This window comes from Cyprinus carpio, chromosome A20 (assembly GCF_018340385.1).
Source record: "Cyprinus carpio isolate SPL01 chromosome A20, ASM1834038v1, whole genome shotgun sequence".
Taxonomy (NCBI): Eukaryota; Metazoa; Chordata; class Actinopteri; order Cypriniformes; family Cyprinidae; genus Cyprinus; species Cyprinus carpio.
Window position 1 is genome coordinate 2,199,278 of NC_056591.1, and position 14,857 is coordinate 2,214,134.

General features: G+C 36.2%; 1 protein-coding gene across 1 annotated transcript in view; it reads left to right on the forward strand.

Moving 5' to 3' along the window:
- Positions 1–241: 241 nt before the first annotated feature.
- LOC109100363 (sorting nexin-14) overlaps positions 242–14,857 on the forward strand; it is a 43,514-nt gene continuing 28,898 nt past the window's right edge. The window contains 2 exon segments of the mRNA XM_042777347.1: positions 242–332; positions 431–551. Coding sequence (XP_042633281.1) covers positions 304–332; positions 431–551 — 150 coding nt within the window. The 5' untranslated portion in view covers positions 242–303.

A 14,857-nucleotide genomic window follows, 5' to 3' on the forward strand; every position in this document is an offset into this window, starting at 1 on the left:
TACGTATATAAAAGATATATAAGTACAGTATTATGGTGTTACTCTGTTAAGCAGATGGTATCATGTAAATACATGAATATGGTAATACACAGTCAAATATCAGCCCAGTACAACACTACTGTACCAGAACAATAAGCGCAGTGTGATACCTTCTGACTGATTCTCTCTCTCTCTCTTTATTTTTTAAAGATATATTTTTATCTCTTTCTTTTTTTATGTGTTGTGTGAGGAGAGGTCTGCGTTTTGGTGTGTTTTAGGGGTGTTGCTGGTGTTTGTTGGGTCATTTTCTGCGTCTTCACCTTCATGATCTCCTCCACCATCATCCTCAACCAGTGCGTATCTCCACACACTCTGATCCCTGATGTGATTGGTGATTAACTAACGTATTTCCCGGCATGCAGTAGAGTGTCTTTTATATCTTATCTTCCAGGTATCTCCATATTCTCATGATATTCTGGTCGTTTCTGGCTGGAGTGATCACGCTCTACTGCTCCCTCAGTCCTGAATATCTGCTGCCGAATGTCCTCGTCTCAATAAAGACCAAGAGGAAAGTAAGTACTAGTAAAAACAGATAATTCTTACTCGGTCAGTAGTGGGCTCTATTCACACACAAGGGCATACATTGGGCTTGGTCTTGTCTTGGAGTATTCCGGTGTGTGAGGATCTCAGATCATTATTTTAGTACTTTTAATATGGTTTTCTGTGATTCAGCAGGTCGTCGTGTAAGGCCCATTAACACTTTTAACAGCCTCTTGAGTTTTCAGAGGCATTTAAGTCTCATATGCATTTGTGTGTCACAGAATTGTCTCCATCGTACTCAGATTTAGATTTGTTGGTTGATTGTTTTAACTCTGAGTGCTGTGGTGTTCTGGACTCTATAGCCCCTTTTAAAAAGGTAAAATCTAACACGGTTTCTCAACCCTGGCTTAATGCAGAGAGCTGATTAATTAGGCAAAAATGGAGACCAGCAGAGAGCAGATGGAAAAGAGATAAGCTCCTATATGCTGATAGTCTGAGTGTGTATGTATAAATAACATTTAGATTTAGTTTGATATGGCGAGTTGTTTTTTTTTTGTAGAGTAGTGTTTTTTTTTTTTTATTTTCTTGATGTTATCCCACCTCGTTTATTAGTTCAGATTTGGGATGTGGAGGTTGGTTCTATGACCCTGTCCATACTGAATCAGAGTCTTTTAAAGGGTGTAGTTCCATCATATTTTATTTAAACATGCCTTGGTGCAGCCTCTTTTGAAAAAGCCCACTCTGGACACTTCAGTGTTAAATAACTACAGACCGATTTCAAAATTGCCTTTCTTGGTTAAGTTATTGGAGAAGGTGGTTCTTAATCAACTTTCTACATTTTTAAATGGGTCATATGACGTTGCTAAAAAGAACATTATTTTGAGTATTTCGTGTAATGCAATGTGTTTATGCGGTTTAAGGTTAAAAAAAACACATAATTTTCCACATACTGTACATTATTGTTACGTCGATTTTTACAAAGCTCATCGTTCTGAAAAGCGTTGTGTGTTGTGATTGGCCGAATACCTTAAGCGTGTGACGGAAATGTTACACCCCTTAACATACGGTGATGCCGTCTCCCAGCATGATGAGACAAAACTAATAAAAACCCATTACAAACAAGACATTCATTGCATCCAGTGGGGAATTAATTACTGATTATAATGACTTATACTGTGTTTTTGCATGTTGTGTTGTGTATCACGCTGCATAAACATAAAACCATGTCTGCATTTGCGATCGGAGAAACGACAAACAACAAGCACTACTCTACACTGCTCAAAACTCACGTTTGAATCATCATTGGCAAATTATTTAAATATAAAACATGTACTTAGAGGCTGTGAGTCAGAAGCACCAGACTGTCCTTGCAAAGTTGGAACTGCCTCACTTCCTACTTTGAATAAAAAATTCAAAGTTGGAAGTGAATAAAAAACAGCCTTTGAGCACAGACCCATTGTAGACTGCTGGTTCAGGAAACAGGGGAGGGAGGGAGAGAGAGAGACTTGACTTTTGAGGTCTCTTTATTACAAAAAATAAAAAAATGTAGTTTGGCATGAATAGGAAAACAAATAATAAAAAATTATCAATTTTTGGCGCAAGTTTATAAAACAAATATTACTCAAATATAGATTTGCAAAGCTTCATCAGAGTCAACTTCACAGATGCATTGATTAACTTCCCATTTATATTTGAACATCTGCAGATCATTTATCAACTTATAATAACTATACTCTATACTAATATGGGATTTTATTAATCCCTTCAATATTGAAATTCAATTTACTTTTTCTTGACAACCATACAGCCATCTTTGCTTGCCCAAATATGAAGTTTAATAAAACTTGAAAAACAAATAATTGTACTTCTGCTGTACTTTGTAGTTTTTATTGATTACCACAGGGTTTGACACCACTCTTCCATTTTTATAATGGTTGTAATCTCACACAATTAAAAAATAAATGGAAGACAGTTTCTTGTGCTCCACAAAAAGGACATCCTTCCCCAACCTGTGGATCGAGGTGTGTTCTGTGTCTGCTTGTGGCTATTATACCATGCACAATCCTCCACTGTACTGTAGGTCTCCAGTTCTTTTCTCAATGGGAGGTTTGTACAAGGTCCTCCAGCAACCTTTAGGGGAAGCGCTTGACCCAAAAATCTCTTGCCATTTAGACTGTCTCACATTCTGAAGCTGAAGATGTGACACCTTTACACACGGTACATAAATAGCTTTCTTTCCAGCATTTCTAAGAAGTCCCAGCTGGGGTGTCTTAAAAGAAAGCAAACCATTTTCCATTTCTTGCCATGTTCTAATCAGGGTTTTTCCTGGGTCAAAACTGGTCTTCGGTGGTGGCTGACCGACATGGTCATCCACACACAGCAAAGAGTACCCTAGTACCCACATGATCCGCAAGCCCAAAATTGACAATAAATGTTAAATTTAAAATAAATACAGAGAAACAGTTTGTGATTTTTTTTTCTTATCCTATTTATTCATGAAAAAACGATCACTGTCAGGCTAGATAGTAAAAGAAAGCGATTACAACTTATTTTACATGTAAACATCATCGATACCAAATTATATTTGAAATGTCAAAGGTATCACAATTTATCTATTTACAAATTATGCAAATTATCAGACACAGATATTACCTGTCACTCTCACTCTCATCCTTTCTTGCCCTCTTTGCAAAAAAAGCTGTGATTTTTCCAAGACTGGCTTTCATAGTTTTGAAAGATAAAATCCTTTTTTGATAGACCTGATAATTTATTTTAGTGTAATCATATCAATTAAAAAGTAGCATTAAAAACGTAGCGTTAAAAGGTGTAATAGTGTAATTTTTTTACCATATAAAATGTAATTAAATTAGCAGCTAGCTAGCAACAGTTTGCTTTGTGCTTTGATCTAGTTTCATCTCACTCCAGTTTAACTTTAAACTAAATTATTTTATAGGTCATTTACTACACATTGTCATTGGCCTATACATACTGTGGATTATTAAGGCTAAATTTTACTAAACACTCTTGCTAAATGGGGTAAGCACACTTACTTTCTCATTTCAGATGTGTATATTCTTTTAAGAAGTAATGATTTGCACCGATTCAGACACTGACGGGCAGACCGACTGCTTTAACCATTCATTATAATGAATCGGACTTTAGCGGACACACACACACACACACACACACACACACACTTCATAACTGGATAGATTTTTTTTGCGTTTATAGGGCTTGGGCGCCGCGTTGCATTCTGGGACGTGGCGGCCATGTTGATGGCGTCGTGAATGTAAACATACAGCAAGTCGAACGAGAAGAAACAGAGTTGGGAGAAAGAAAAAATATGTCAAAATCGCGAAAAGGTTGTGGGATTTACAGGGATACACTAAGTAGGGATGCCAGGGATCGGTATGTGGACAAAATCGGCACTATTAACGGTTTGGATCAATATGAAAATCCCAACAAAGAGTGGAGCACCAACGACGAGTTGCTGCCGCACTTTTGCATTACAGATATCTTCGGCTACCTTGTTTGTTTTGTGAGCGCCTACACTTCAGAACAGTTCCGAAGCTACAAGTCATTGGAGTCTCATGTGCAGTTCACAAATGGATGGGTTAAGGAGCTGCAGATCATAAAGCCGGCAAACAGTATACAGTAATCTGGACAAAGGTAAACTGCTCTCCGCCTAGTTGCTAGTTTAGTTACCGTTAGTGCTAACAACCATTCACATGTACTTTTAACTAACTTATGTGTTCAAAAGTTTAGTTAGTAGCTGTCAACCCTCCCGTTTTTTTCCGGGGTTCTCATGTATTTGAGCTCTTTTCCCGGCTGTCTTCCCGTTGTAGTATTTTCCTGTAAAATATCCCGTTAGCCCTTCCATCGGACTGTTGTCCTGTTGCTACACAGTTGCCCTTCCAGCAAAACAGATATTTTTAAACCATCGTTTTGCTTAACGTTACTTGAAATGCAACCTTAGCGTGATATTGGCCTTTTTAAGATAACAGCGTGGTTGTTGTGAGAGCAGGATTTCACACCAATGTAAGCAAAGTCACGTTAGACATAGCTTCACAATCTCGCTTAGTTAATGCAGCAGTTTTGTAGTACGAATTTTTGCTGTCAGCAGAGGGATAGCAACAGAAAGATGAATGTAGAAATTTTCCGTTTTTTTGGATGAGTAGCCCAGGAAATTTACCTTATTTTCAGTGTTTACTTAAGCTATATAAATTAATATTCAGATATTATACCTCACTTGGTCTCCGTGGTCGCGCCTCCAAGCAGGAAAGCAGTGGCAAGTTAATCCATTTTTTTTCAAAGGGCGATTATGTGTTGCGCTATTACACCCCACAATACAGCAACGGTTTACCATGGTTGAAATAGATTTTTTAATTAATCAAATTAAGACACACGGCTGAGAGGGAGTATGTCTAAACACTGCGCGGTAGTCCGAGTAGCAGTAAAGGAGGCCATCAGCATGGCGGCCACGCCAAGTAATGACGTCACGACGCCCAAGCCCTATTTAAAGTTATGTCCGCTGCATGTGCGGAATGCTTGTCACAAGTTGTAAGAGGAGATGAGGCAACTTTTTTTTGACTGCAATTCACACCCCAGCGGTAATTCAGGAAAAATATTCTCCGAATGCAGCACGTGCAAAAACATGGATTCGGTCTCCCGACCTTTAGGATCAGTTGATTTTGAGGCGAGGGGAGAGAGCAAAGACAGAACTGAAGACGGAGAGTGCGATTGGCGCAGCGCGGGGGGAGGGGCGCTGTGCTCGTTCTCTCCGTCACTCCGTCTGTAGACTGCTTCACTCACCAAACCCAATTACACATCAAAATATGGCTTTGGCGGGACAAAAAAATCGCTTTGGCGGCCGCCAAAAAATTTTCAATATAGGAAAAACCCTGTATAATGTAAGCTGTTTTCCATTTCTTGCCATGTTCTAATATCAGCTGAAAAATTCAGGTTTTGTATGATGACAGTATATGTTTATTTGGCAAAAACTCAAAGATTTGAGTCAACAGTCTATCTTCCACTCGAGCTGATCTTATGCCCAGTTTTAAAGCCAAGTTTTCAGCAGAAATCCATCCATCCTCAGAAACAAAATAGCAGTCCCCAACATTTTTCTGAGGGATCCTGATTTAAAAGCATCTAAATCCAGTGCTTCTTCTTCTCTCAGCCATAGCCCCTTCACACCATTTGGCTCCCGAGAGAAACTGAAAAATGTCCATGTTTTTAACATTGATCTGTAAAAAGGTGTCAGTCTTTTCAGGTCTAGTTTTTCAGTGTCCACAAGTAACAAATGGCAGTCTAATCCCATATTGCCTGCTCTCTTCAAAAGGGTACAGGGTACCCCAGCCCAGTTTACATCTTCCCCATATAGGAGTCTCTGAGCCACCTGGAGTCTAAAAGCTCTGACTCTGAATTTAATGTCGACCAACCCCTGTCCTCCTTCCTGTATTGACAGATAGAGCACTGGTGCCTTCAACCAGTGCTGTCCTGACCAGAAGAAGTCCACCAGGTGCTGTTGAATTCTTCTTACTAGGTCTTCCGGAGGCTCTAGAATCATCATTTTGTGCCAAAAAAAGACGATGCAACCGGGTTCTTATAGACCAGGGTTCTCCCCTGATAGGACAGCTGGGGTGGCAACCATTTCCAGTGATACAACCAATCACACTTTTTTTACTAGTCCCTCACAAATTTTTTTATATTTATTTTTTAATATTTAAACCCCTCTCTCCTCCACTGCAAACCACCAGGTAGTGATGGACTAATAAAGTCTTGACCACACCACAGAGCATCACTTTTTTGCCAGTTAACTTTGGCTGAAGACGCACTCCCACAACATTCCAAAGCCATCTTTACACACTCAACATCATTTTGATTTCGAATCAAAACTGTGACATCGTCTGCATATGCAGAAAGCTTGTTAGGACACTTAAAATCCAATGTATTGACCTGTAGACCTGTAAGCTGTCTCCTCAGTCTACATAGTAAGGGCTCAATGGCTATACTATAAAGTTGACCTGAAATATGCCTCTCTTGACTTTCATAGGAATACTGAGGTCACCAGCCATTTTAATCACACAGGTGGCCCCAGCATACAGCAGTTTTATTTTGGAGATAAACTTGTCTCTAAAACCAAACGCCTTTAAAGTATCAAAAAGAAAAATATGATAAAATCTGTCGAAGGCTTTTTCTTGGTCTAATAACAGAAAACGTATATTGGTATTATTATAAGAGGCAAAGTCAAAAATGTCCCGTACCAAATGTATTTTTTTTTTTTATACAATATGACTGATCTTTATGTATTATTGTATGCAGTACACCATTTACCCTATTGGCCAAACATTTTGAATTTTTTTTATAATCAGAGCCTAAAATTGCTACAGGTCTCCAGTTCTTTAAGAACGTCAGGTCACCTTTTTTGGGGAGTGGCGATAAAACTGCCCGCTGACAACTCAAAGGAAGAACTCTTTCTTTGATACATTTTTGGATTACCTCAAAATAATCATGAACAATAACATTCCAAAAACTATTATAAAATTCAGCAGGTAATCCGTCTAGTCCTGGTGTACGTCCTGAGGAAAGTCCCGTAACGTCAGCAGTAATCTCTTCAAAAGTGAGTTCAGTGTCTAAACATTGTTTGTGTTCCAATGTTAAAACAGGAAGATCTTGTAACAGTTGATTTCTGCACTGTTCAAGTGCTCTTTTAACTTTTTCATTTAAAAAGGAGCTTAGCTGAATTTTTTTTTTTTCAGTGTACAGGTCTTGTAGATTTCTAGCATCATTATCATTCATTTTCTTTTCTATTTCCATGATCTCTTTTTCCAACCACTCTAATGTCTTTTTCAGAACTAAAGAGGAATGAGATGTATATTGTTGACAAAACCCTCTTATGTGCACTTTACCGACTTCCCACCATAGAATGACACTTTCATAAATACACTTTTCCAGGCTTCCCAAAAAAGTTTAAAATTCTCACAAAAATGTTTATCATCCAAAAGTTCAACTTTAAAATGCCAGTAATTTCTCATATGCTTTTTTTCAGTTAATATATACTCAATTGTGATAAGCTTATGATCAGAAAAAACAGTTGGGGTGATAGCTGTATTAACAATCTTATTTTTCATATTGTGTGATATATACAGTAGGTGGCCAACCAAAATGGCTAATACCGCCGCAGGGCTACGGCATTAACTGCAAATCAATCGCGTGTTAAAGTCGTTCACGAAACTACCGCCAGGTGGTGCAAAGGGACAGTTTGAAAACTGACTGGAAATATATTTTGTTTTGTAAACGGAGATCAAATAATGAAATAAAACAAAAATAACTTTATAATATAACATTATAACATCCTTAAAAAATCATTAGAAAATTAATCTAAAATGTATTTTTAGAAAGTTAATTTCAAAACGTGAGATAGTCATATCTCACTAATGCATCAAAAAATAAATAAAAAAAATTTACACGAAGGCTCTTATACTGTATGTTATGGTTATTAAACAGTCATTATGAAAACCATTAAAACTATACAATTTCCTTATGTTGTATTAAGGGGCTTTCATTTCGATCTACAGGCTAATGAAAGTTTTTGAACGAAAAAATCCTGACCTCAGCCGTTGGTCAGGTGTGTTGGCGTAGTTATAGTTGTATTTTTGTATGCAAGTTTATGTGACTTGATTCGCGTCACAATTTACTCTGACTCACGTCATTAAAAAAAACTTGGAAAAAAACAAAACAAAAATCAAGAATAATAGGCTAAAACTGTGACATGAAAAAACTAGAAATGGTACAAAAAGTAAGATATTAACTTGGAAGGTTTAGATTACATTGAAGGATGTGTGCATTATGCCATAAAAAATAAAATGAGTGAAAAGGTGGCTTATTGTTGCATGTTATAGGCTAGGCCTAGTTCTAACATATTTTGGCATTATAGTAACATAAATGTCACAAATTACGAAAGGCTTGAAACCTACATTTAATAATTTGCTTATTTCAGCAGGTCACACATATTTATCCGTTATCTGGCCTTTTTTAACCCATTTTATTCCCATATACAGAGCCCATGACATGCCGAAAATTATGTCCATGAATTAAGAAATTGATCACTTTTTATTTTTTCTTTGTATTAATTAAAAGGTGTTTAAATAATAATTAATCCATAAAAAAAAAGAAAAAAAAAAAAGGTGATACGGTTTCATATACAGAGTTTGGCCGTGCGGGAGATTGGGGGAATCCATAAAATGTAACAAAAAAAATAAATAAATAATAAGAATACAATTAAAAATAAATAAATAAATTAGTAAACACAATAAAGCTTAAGAATTTTGTCATTTAATTCGCAAACAACCCCTGATTCACAATATTCGTTTCCAAACACAGAAATTAGGTAGAGCCCAGCACGGGCCTCAAGCCTAAGCCCTATAGCAGCTCTTGGCCGACAGCTTACCGGTATCTTCGGCCCGAGTACGACTGAAGCCTGCGTCTCTTTTCTCTCTCGCCATTAAAATAGTTCTTATTGTTGCATTATTAATTAATTTAGAAAAATGTTTGGAACTTTTTTTTGTTTTGTTTTTGTTCTGTTAAATTCAAGTTTTTTTTTTTTTTTTTTTTTTTTTTTGAGTGATGACCAAGCAGATAGCGGCAGACAGCTGAGTTGATCACGTTTGATCAATTTAGCCTTCTCAAATCATCACAACTTCCTTAAAATAAAATCTGTAGATATAGAACACTTAAAGCATATTTCAATGTCAGTTTAAAGATTTAAAAGTGCATTGTTAGGCGTATATCTAAGCGTCTGTTCTTCATAACAGTGGAAACAACTTGAAGTACGCTGTCACTTTTGCTCATACAGATAAGACTAATATTTCATTCGAAACGGTAAATGGTGTACCTTTATTTTTGTGTAAACTCACATGAATATCAACAAAACGTTGTGCTTCTGTAAAATAGATCAAATAAACCGGATGCGCTTTCTGCCATCTTTGTCAGCGTGAACATGTCGAGCTCGGGCTGAAATGCAAATCTTTAAAAGCAGGTGCAGTTTAGCTTTCCCATGTCAGAAACTGATGGTTTATATTCACAGTAAGCTACATATAATACATATAAGACTGAATCCATGAAGGGCTAATAATGACAGTAAGTTGTTAATATTATCGCGCTTTGGTTCATATTTAATTATTAGTAATTAATTATTACAGCAAAAATGTGTTTTTGTTCCATTAATAATTTTTATGTGAGGTTGAAAAATAAACGATGCTATTACCATCGGTGCTAGGCTATAAGTCTAAGTATTTTTCAAAAGCATATACTTTTTTATAAGTATTCTTCAAAAGCAGCATCAAAAAGCAGTGTGCTCATTGGCAGTTCAGTTCATATATAATATATGATATATATATATATATTATATATATATATATATATATATATATATATAAGGCATATATGATCAGCATTTGAACGCTAAAATAAACAGAATTATCTATAGTTTTATTATTAAGTGAGATGAATAAAGAGTGCATCTGTCTTGTGTATGCAAACATGCAATAGAAAAGGCAAGTTTGGTTTATCAAGTTAATCAATCCATGGTCCAGTGGTAGAAGGTAGTCAATGATTCAAAATCCCGGATTGTGGTGTTTATTATTATTATTTTTTTTTTTTGATAATAAAATAATATATAAAATGATTAATACAGATGTGTGTATTCTGCATTTCGCTGGTTTATGTTACACCACTTTTTTTTTCTTTTCTTTTTCATTTTATACTAAGCAACCAGTGTGACTGAATTCAGTGTCCAGCTGGAGGGGTTGGGGTTTGGGGGTAGTTCTGTATTGCTTGTAGGGGTTGAAATAAAGGTGTGAATATCTTGCTCTTTCATAAGGAGAATATCTGATGAGCATTTCAAACTTGCAGAGCAGGTTTAAGCATGAGGCGCCTCTGAGAGAGAGACAAAGACTTTTGTTCTTAATGTGCTGCTTTGACTATTTTCAGTTTTAATTGTACACGCAACGCTGCAGTCATTTTGGCAATACAAATGTAAAAATATATTGCAGTAATAAGAAACTGTCCCAAGACATCATGCAGGCCTAATCATTTTTCGTTTCATTATTGGGCAATTCCAGCATTATTGAAGTGACATTCAGTCAAAACCTGAAATATAAATTCTCACAGAATGTATTCATTACCAATATATTGAACCATCTCTTTATGTTTTTCTAAATCCCAAACAAACAGAGTCCAGACATCAGAAACATATCCGTCTATGAACGTGTTTTATAGGCAGTTTTAGATTTGCTAAATACACATGTGTTATGACTTAACAAATAAGACCTGAGTTTTTGGGAGACAACATATTTTGTAGACTTTCTGTGATGTACAGTGCACAAACCAGAAGCAACAATATCTGCAGAATGGAGAAAGGTTGACCATCAATTTTATTTCAATTTTCGTTTTTGTGTTTCAGAAGAAAAATCAATGTTAATGTCATCTCTCCGTTATGGACCGTTCTGAAACCAGAATTTATGTAAATGCGTATAAAAAGCTTTAAAAACATTAACAGAGATGTCTAGAGGGTTTTTAATAGGGCTGCCCCCCGCGTAAGATTTTTTTTAGTTACTAGTAGTCGTTAATTTAGGTCATTATTCAACTAATCGCATGTTTATATTAAATTAAGTTTGCCACAAAGCACAGGCAGAAGTAGCCTAATAATTGTGAAAAAGGAGACATTTTAATTATTAATAAACTAATGTTTTCTTGTCTGCTGCAAGATGACATTCATGGTGCTGACTCTCTCACATGGACGCGCCTTTAGAGAGAAATGCAACCTTCACAGATTACATAATCAGGGAGTATTAGCATTCATTTTGAATTGGTTAGTTTAATAGTAAAAATTTTAAGCTTTTTGTTGATATATTTTCCATGTATGTGAGGTGACCCAATTTTAAGTTATTTCATTATCAGGAAAAAATTCAAGTGATCACGAGGACACCTCCCTGTAATGCACGTGCATTAATAATTTTCGCACAAACACTTGAATATTAATAGTAATAGAGCACATTTCTTTTAGGTTACAGTATGGGATCCGCATTAAAAATAAATCTTCAGAAGTCTACAACTGAGACAGATGCAGTTATAACCTGTAAATTGAAGGCAATTTGATATTTTAAAATGATCTAACACCGATGTCGCTCCAAATGATTGATCATTAGTTGTTCTTGATTCTCTCATGAACTTGTTTTAATAAATCTCTTTTGCATTAAATAATAAAGATACAATGCAGGTTATGTTAAAAATTATTGTGCAAATAATTATAAAATGCTATAGACTGCGAATAAGATTGCAGTTTCACATTTTGCATATGCATTACAAAGTTTTTTTTACATGCAATGATACAAAGTTAATTATTTTTTACATGCAATTATACAAAATAAAACCAAACAAGATTTGTAATAAAGATAAAATATGTAGACAAATAAGAATAAATGTTGTGCGTCGCACTCAGCATTATGCGCACTGCACAAATCTTGCACTCTGATATTTTAATATATTAATATTTTTATTTAATAGTGTACACTTGTGTATTTTAATGCGTTTGCAGTTTTTTTTGGGTTTTTTATTTATTTTTTTATTCTTTTTTTTTACTTAAACTGTATAAGAGGATGCGTTTAAAATCCCTGAAGTTGTCAATTAATGAAGCTCTTTTTTACATCGTGTGCACTTTGTTGATTATAATGAGAGAACTCGAGTTTAAACGTGAGGACGTTTTATTATTGCATCCATTCTTTTCAGTTTCAGTGATTTAGCTAAATTGTGGCCAGGTTTAATTTATTCGTTTCTTGTTTTAGCTAAGCCTAAATAATGGGAGGGAATTATACAGTGCCTCACGTTTTACTAAAATAAATTAAGTAACGACAGATATCTTTTTCCCAAGTAGTTCTCTCTCAATATAAAGGAAAGGCAACGAATAAGAAAGTATGTGCGTGTCAAAAATGCATGCTGTTTTATATAAGGATTTTTATACATAAATTGAAAATATACTTGTGACAAAAATAAGCATAATATATGAGAATATTGACATTTTGCATATAGATTGCGTATGAAGCCTAGCTCACTAAAATAGGCTACCACTTTTAATTCTCAGATGAAAAGTAAACCACCATTTCTATAGGATAATATAACACATAATTCAAAGTGCTTTGATGCGTTGGTTTGATAACTGCAAATGCACTTTGCAGACGTGGCGGTGGCAAGCACACTCTGGTTGGCCACCTACTGTAAAACTTATCCAAACGTGCACCAGAAATGCTTCCATTGCTGACTTTCATCCATGTATACTGCCATACTGATGAATTATGCTCTCTCCATACATCTGAGAAGTTAATTTTTTTTATAATATTAGCTAAAAAAAAATAGCTGACTTTGCAAGAGGTTCTTCTCCAGTTCTATCTTGTGTAAACTCTAAAGTGCAGTTCCAATCTCCACCTAATACAATAACATCACCATCCTGCTGTTGTTTTAAAAAGTGCTCTAGTTTAATAAAAAAACTGTACTCTCTCTTCTCCTATATTAGGAGCATAGATGTTCACATACAAAACATGAAAATTCCTAATTTCAGCCCTTACAACCAATAATCTCCCTGATACCACTTCATGTTTTGATAAAATCTTTGTTTTGAGAACAGGGGAAAAAAGCACAGCCATTCCTGCACTTAAAATAGTCCCATGACTAAGAATTCGTTTTCCTTCCCACCACAAGCCCCAATCAATCTCATTGTTCTGATTGCTATGGGCTTCTTGCAAAAAACAACAACACTCAGATCTTTCAATTGTATTATTTCTGATAGTAAACTAATCTTCCTCCCAACCCTCATTCCATTTACATTAATTGATCTCCTGATCTTGATTGATATCTCGATAAGATATGGTTAAGGGAAGGTGAAAGGAAGAGGGAGAAAAAGAGAGGTTAAGAGAGGTTGAGATTATTTGGTTTTTTTTATTTTTTTCCCTGTCTTTTTGCCTTGTCTAAGACCAGTAATATTGTTTTTAGATGATACCGCTTCTGTTGTGAGAGCTCCTCATAGCTACTCACCTTCCTATCCCACAACACCGAAGAAGTAAATTTGTCAATATCAGGAAAGTAATTACTTACTTCAATGCCAGCTTTACCCTTAGTTTTATCAAGAAATGCGTTGATTTCTTCAACAGTATACAAATCTTTATCAGTTCCTCTTGAGCCCTCTGTCCACTGTTTATCATCTCCTAATCCATCATCCATACACTGGGATAAACTATCCATCTAATCATCCATATTTACCTCTAAGCTTTTTGCCTGTGCCACATTATTAACTTCACACACATATTCCACACCACTCTGGGCCTCACTCTTATCAATATCAGCTGTTACATCTCCATGTATATCAGAGACAGAACTACATCCAGCTTGCTCCACACTCACAGCATGTAAATTAATCTCACTCACCTCCTGCATCTTGCCCTGCCCTCCTCCTGCTCCTCAGTTCTCTGTTCTTCACTTTCACTCGTTTGCTGATCGGTATTATTTACATCACCACAAGATGTAGACGCACGTTGGTCATCTTTATGTGGACATGCAAAGCGTTTATGGCCCAAGTCCCCACATTCATAACACTTCAGGCTCTCAGTGCTGGCGTAAACCATGTATGAACTCTTCCCGTGATAAACACGGAAAGAGGCTTCTAAAGTATGCTCCTGGGAGTTCAAAAACATAAAGACTTGCCATCTAAAAGAAAGAACGTGCTTAAGCGCATTGTTTTAGCATCCAAGCGGAATCATTCTTACAGGGCTTGCGATCTTTCCAAACCTCTGCAGTTCTTTCATGATGGTCTCATTAGATATAAACGGCGGAACATTTGAAATAATGATTTTCATTGCTGGAGCGGATAGCGGGGTTACCATAACAAATGCTTCCTTTACCCATATTCCGTTCACAGTCAACTGATTAACAGTTTTTCGAAACCAACTTGCCCTCCTGTAAGAGCAGCTCTTCCACTGTCACTCCGGCCTCTGGTACACACTTGCACCCATTCCAGAGTGACAGAGTTGGCGTTCATAGCATGGAAACAGACTCCATTCTGGCGTCTGAAAAACCATGCAAACCAAACAATAAACCTTGTTTTCTACTATTTATAAAACTGACTAGTGAGGGGAAAAAGAAAAGTTGGAAAAAAGTTTGAAAACCAAGTTTTCCACAATCACCAACACGCTCAGCTCCCACACACTCCCAGCATGCACTCCGCACGAGAGAGAGAGAGCTAGAGAGAGAGAGGGGGCAGAATCAGAAAAAGGTCCCAGAGGCGGGACTT